Raw genomic sequence first — 5,399 nt, forward strand, 5'->3', positions numbered from 1 at the left:
AGGAGGAGGAGGAGAGAGGATATGGGTTCCTTCTCTGTCCTGCTCAAACCTCCCTCTCTCCGCCTCCGCAGGATCCAATGTGACAGAGGCATTTGGTGCCCAGCGCCGCGTGGAACCGAAGGGGCCCCTGGTGAGCTTGGCTTGGATGCTGTGGGGGGAATGACCTGTGATGGCTTTGGGGAGGCAGAGGCACTGGGCAGCAAGGCAAAGAGGGTGCAGGGAGCAGGGAGGATGTGCCTGACATCCAGCTCCAGGCAGGTGACAGTCCCTTTCTCCTCCAGGTCAACTCTGAGTACTACACAGGTTGGCTGGACTACTGGGGCGAGGCACATGCCAGCACCAGTGCAGCGTGGGTGGCCCAGGGACTGGAGGACATGCTGCAGCTGGGAGCCAGCGTCAACATGCAAGTAGTCAGCTGGCAGAGGGCACAGCCAGCAGGGGAGTGGGCATCACCTCATGCCTTCTTTCCATGGGGATCAGGCCAGCAGGGCCTGTGGGTGCAGGAGGGAAGGGGAAATGCCTGGTTAGCCCCTGTGGGATCTGTAGGGGTGCTGACCGGGCTCTCTGGGGTGTATCATAGGTACATGTTCCATGGAGGGACAAACTTTGCCTACTGGAGCGGTGAGTAGAGCCTTGCCCTAGGGAGGGAGGGGCACACTGCAGGGCTGGGGGGCTTTCCTTGACCATTCCTGAGAAGCCTGATTCAGGCTCTTGTTCTGTCCCATGGGGCAGGCTGACACATAGCCAAGGGCCTTTGAACCCAAGCTTGTCCTCTCCTGGGGCCTCCTTTTGTCCCTGTGCAGGGGCTCACGGTTCTGGGTGATGCCCCTCTCCACTGCACTGCAGCCAGCCTGGGGCTAGGTTCCACGCCCTGGGCTGTGCCAGAGCCCCTTCCTCCAGCTCACATCACTTCCTTGGCCAGGTGCTGACTACAAGGACCAGTACAAACCAGTGACTACTAGCTATGACTACGATGCCCCCCTGTCAGAGGCAGGAGACCCCACCGAGAAGCTGTTTGCTATTCGCATGGTCATCAGCAAGGTAACGAACCTGGCAGGAAGAAGGAGACAGTACTGGGCACTGCTGCTTGTGCCAGGACAGTAGGAGCTACCAGCAAGGGACATCTCCCTGCTTGCCCTGTGGGGCAGCTGACAGTCTGCTGTTCAGTTCCAGCCCCTGCCAGTTGGTCCAATGCCACCTGCCACCCCCAAGTATGCCTATGGCAGGGTGGCCCTGCAGAAGGTGAGTGCCTGTCCTGAAGGCTGTACTGCCCCAGCATAGCACTGCTCAACTGGCCAGCACCCATCCCTCTCTTGGCAGTATGCTGACCTCCTGGATGTCTTGGATGTGCTATGCCCCTCCGGGCCTATCCTGAGCCAGTTCCCTCTCCCCTTTGAGGCCCTAAAGCAGGTGAGAGGCTGGGTGTAGTGGGGGACACTTGATGAGATGCTCCTGTCTGCCTGGCCCTGGCTCTGGGGCAGAGGAGCAGAGCTCACTTCCAGCCCCATTTCCCTTCCTGTGCCACTGCGCTGTGTCCTGCAGGCCCATGGCTTTGTGGTGTACCACACACAGCTGCCCTGGGATGTCCCGGACCCAGCCACGCTGGCTGCTCCTCCCCACAGCATCTGTGACCGTGGCTACGTAATGCTGCAGAAGGTGAGGCTGTGGGAGCACACCAGTCCCTGGGACAGTGCTTCAGAGGGCTGTGGGACCTGCTGGCAGTGGGGCTGTGCCATGCCAGGGTCTTGGAGACAGCCAGGGTGCTAACAACCACATTGAGCCTTTGTGGGGTGGCTTTCGGGCCTAAATTTGCCCCCTTTGGGGGCAGAAAGCAGCCCTAGCTCTGGTGGGGCTGGCAGCAGGATGCTATGTGCCTGCTGGTAGTGTTGGGGGTGGTGGGATCTGAACACGGGCCAGCAGCACTGACCTTGTGGCTTTAGGAGTACCAGGGAACGCTGGAGCGGGACGGGCAGACAACGCTGCATGTAACGGGCAGGGCAGGGGACACCCTGGACATACTCCTGGAGAACATGGGCAGGATCAGCTTCGGGGCCAACACCAGTGACTTTAAGGTAAGGGGAGAGGGCCCTGAGGCTCCAGAGGGGATGGCCTGGCAACCCAAGTGACCAAACACCCCTCTACTGCCACCTGAGACAGAATCCAGCCTTGGTGGGGCCACTCCCAGTCCTGCTCCCTGGTCCTCCTTTCATTTCAAACCTCCAGATAGGGCTCAGAGACTGGCACCCCTCTCCCATTTATGCTGCCACAGCTGCCAGGCCCCTTTGCTTCTTAAGAGGGGATCCCATCCCACCTTTACTGCTGCAAGGGGAACATGCCCTGGGGTTGCCAAGTGTCCTGACTGTGGAAAGTGCTGCTGCTTCATTTTCCCTACTGTTCCATCTCAGGGCTTGCTGGGAAACCTGTCATTGAACTCCAGGCCTCTCAGCAACTGGTTGATCTATCCCCTGGCCATAGACACTGCAGTCCAACAAGGCTGGCCCCATGCTGCCCTGCCAGAATCAAGCAGTGGGGGCAGAGTGGGGCCAGCTTTCTATACTGGGACCTTTGAGACACCTGGCATTGCCTGGGACACCTTTGTGAAGTTCCCAGGTTGGAGCAAGGTAAGGCAGTGCATAACTGGGAAAGGGGATAAGGGTGGACCAGGACACAGCTCAGTCCTACCTCCATTATCTTCCAGGGACTGCTGTGGATAAATGGCTTCAACTTGGGCCGGTACTGGACCCGTCGTGGGCCCCAGCAGACCCTCTTTGTGCCTGGCTCGGTGCTGCACGTTGGCCGCCCCAACAATATTACAGTGCTGGAGCTGGAAGGGGCACCTCCCACTCCTCTCTTGCTCTTCCTTGACAGACCCCTTTTTAACAGGACACTCGGCCGCAGCACCTCAGCCAGAGAGTAAACACTGCTGGGCACTGGCCTCGCCTCTCACTGGGGCTGTGGAGATGGCAGGGGGATGATGAAGCACAGGGGCTAAGGAAAGTGGCACAGGTCCTGGAACAGACAGGCAGAGCTCCTGCCCTCCTCTGGGGACAGGCAGGGCCTGTGCTAATGAGTAAGGGATGCAGGACTGAGCTTGATGTGCCTATCAATGCCACACTCATTCCAAATAGTTCCAGTGCTCATTCTGACTCCCCCCATGTCCAGGGGGTCAAGGCACCTCTTTATTGACAATGTAGGCAGAGGAAGTAGTGGCTAACGTGACAGGGCTGAGATGCTGATGGCAGCCAGGAGAGGAGAGGTAAAGCACAGCCTCGAGGGTGTCCGCAGGTAGGGTCTGTATGTGTCAGGATCTGTCCTTCCGCCTACAGACAGCAACCTATGAGGTAGCCATGAGAAAAGCTGGCAGCGGGACCCCTGGCTGGAGCCAGGCCACCAAACAGTCCTGGCCCCTCACACTAGCACATGGAGACCTCTCAGTTGTTAACTTCGCCAGCCACCACCCAGAGTGATATTCATGCCCAGAGCCTTGCCAGAGGCGCCCTGGAGAGTGACATGGCCAGTGCAGTCCCTCTGACCATCGCTATTCCACAAGCTCTCCCTTGCTGCACAGGCAGTGCTCAGCCATGTCCCCACCACATTGATCCTTGGCAGGTGGCAGCAGTCTCCAGCATTATGTGTGGCCAGCCTGGGCCCGGCGGTGGGTTTGCAGGCAGGCCGTGGAACAGAAGGAGAAGTCGAGGTAATGGAAAGGGATCCGTCCCAGCAGGGACTCTCCACAATGCCAGCAGCGGCTGCAGGAAAGAGAAGAGCTGGCCCTGAGCAAAGGTGACACTTGCAAAAGAGTTAGAAGAGTAAAGGATTCCCTGCCTGGGCTGTGACACAAGACACCAGCAGCACGAGGGAGCTGGGGCTCCTCTGGTCTCACAGGGCTGGTGTGCTCACCCAGTGGCCTGGCCAGGACACGCTCCCTGGAGGAGATGCTGCATGGGAACGTGGTGTGAGGTACTTGGAGGCAGAATGAATATGGAGGGACTTGGCCCCATAAAGGTTTTAAAGCCCCTGTCCAGATAAGCACAGGGAGTGCTGGCTGTGAGGTGGCAGAGGAAAGTGAACAGGGACACAGGAGTGGCTGGGGTGTTGGCTTGCTGTAGATCTGGCTGCAAGTGGACCAAGTCATTCTTAGCAAAATATTTCAGGGGAGCAGGGCAAGAAAGGGAGGAAACTTTTACACAAGCACTACTGGAAATTGAGTGGACAGGAATAGCTTTAGACTGGAAATGAGAATTGGAGTGAGAAGGGCATGGAACAGCTGTGATGACACGGGAGAATTTGTCTTCAGAGCCATGCTGCTGGGATGGTTACCTGATGTTGGCAAGACTTGTGCCGGTGTCCTGCAGCTGTGCAGCCAACCTCCGCTCAGCAGCCAGTGCCCTCTGGGGAGCAGAGACAGCTCAGCCCCGCAGCCCCTGGGAGCTGCTGTGCCCAGAGCCCACTGCATCAACACTGCCGTAGCAGGGCTGCATCCCTTTCCCAATCCTCACCTTCTCCCTGTCAGACAGGGCTGCAAACTGCTGTTTCTCTTTCTGCTCCTGCTCCCAGCGCTGCCGCTCCTCCCGCTGTGCTTGCTCCCGTTGCTTCCGCTGGGCTTTCTGTGCCCGCTTCTTCTCCAGCTTCTTGGCCTCCATCTCCTGTGTCAGGGGCCCTGGCACCTGAGGGCAGAGGGCAGGCAGCATCTCCCACTGAGCCTGGGGCAATGGCAGGAGTGGGAGAGGAGAGCTCTGGGGTCTCCCTGCTGGTGAGGGCAGAGGGCAGGCGCCCACCTTGGCACGGCTGTAGTCATACTTGTCTGGATGGTCCACCATGAACTTGCGGAAGGCGTTGCGGGTCAGTCTGTCAGCAGACGCGCAGTACGGGGTCTTCTCCTGCCTGTCCCTGTGAGACAAGGGAGACCAGCTCACTCACACTGCTATCTTAGTGTCTGCATCCCACTGGGCTGTGAGCCCAGAGACTCCCCAGAGATGGGCAGTGTGTACTGCAGGGCACGATATCACAGCCAAGGAGGGGAAAGTTCCTTATTCCTATACCAGAATCCTCCAAATCCTCTCCTTGCCTCTAAAAGCCCCTGCATGGTGCTTTTGTCTTATCCTGGCCCTTGGAACTGCCTACCAAGAAACTTGTGTGCACTTTGAGGCACTGCCCACCTGGTGCCATGCCAGACCAGGCTGGCAGAGAGAAGGGTGGTTCGGCTCTTACGTGTCCCATAAAAACCCCAGACGTCCTGGGTTGTAGAGACCAATCCTGGCTGTCCCAGGACAAGGGTGGCACCAGTTTCCTGTGGCTGAGACAGGAGTGAGTTGCTGGACTCCCACAGCAGGGGTTGTGAACCACTGGGTGCCCTGCAGCCGTACCTGAGGGCAGGGTCCGCCCCTGCCTCCCACAGC

The 5,399-nt window shown here is 58.7% G+C and overlaps 2 protein-coding genes across 3 annotated transcripts in view; one reads left to right on the forward strand and one right to left on the reverse strand.

Annotated features, from left to right (window-relative positions):
- Window positions 1-2,935, forward strand: part of GLB1L (galactosidase beta 1 like) — a 5,635-nt gene extending 2,700 nt beyond the window's left edge. Inside the window, exons 7-16 of one of the 2 annotated variants that reach the window (XM_008628734.2) lie at window positions 72-130; window positions 282-403; window positions 581-621; window positions 923-1,041; window positions 1,168-1,242; window positions 1,321-1,410; window positions 1,543-1,656; window positions 1,941-2,072; window positions 2,406-2,621; window positions 2,699-2,935. In XM_008628734.2, the coding sequence (XP_008626956.1) occupies window positions 72-130; window positions 282-403; window positions 581-621; window positions 923-1,041; window positions 1,168-1,242; window positions 1,321-1,410; window positions 1,543-1,656; window positions 1,941-2,072; window positions 2,406-2,621; window positions 2,699-2,917 (1,187 nt within the window). In that variant the 3' untranslated portion in view covers window positions 2,918-2,935. Of the gene's footprint in view, window positions 1-71; window positions 131-281; window positions 622-922; window positions 1,042-1,167; window positions 1,243-1,320; window positions 1,411-1,542; window positions 1,657-1,940; window positions 2,073-2,405; window positions 2,622-2,698 lie in introns of both variants that reach the window. The other variant, XM_017726725.1, reaches the window with a different exon arrangement.
- A 190-nt stretch (window positions 2,936-3,125) lies between these two features.
- ANKZF1 (ankyrin repeat and zinc finger domain containing 1) overlaps window positions 3,126-5,399 on the reverse strand; it is a 6,632-nt gene continuing 4,358 nt past the window's right edge. The window contains exons 12-16 of the mRNA XM_017727087.1: window positions 5,367-5,398; window positions 4,779-4,890; window positions 4,500-4,667; window positions 4,321-4,391; window positions 3,126-3,749 (exon numbers count right to left, since the gene is read on the reverse strand). Coding sequence (XP_017582576.1) covers window positions 3,629-3,749; window positions 4,321-4,391; window positions 4,500-4,667; window positions 4,779-4,890; window positions 5,367-5,398 — 504 coding nt within the window. The 3' untranslated portion in view covers window positions 3,126-3,628. The remainder of the gene's footprint in view (window positions 3,750-4,320; window positions 4,392-4,499; window positions 4,668-4,778; window positions 4,891-5,366; window position 5,399) is intronic.

Source organism: Corvus brachyrhynchos, unplaced genomic scaffold (genome assembly GCF_000691975.1).
Source record: "Corvus brachyrhynchos isolate BGI_N302 unplaced genomic scaffold, ASM69197v1 scaffold490, whole genome shotgun sequence".
NCBI lineage: Eukaryota > Metazoa > Chordata > Aves > Passeriformes > Corvidae > Corvus > Corvus brachyrhynchos.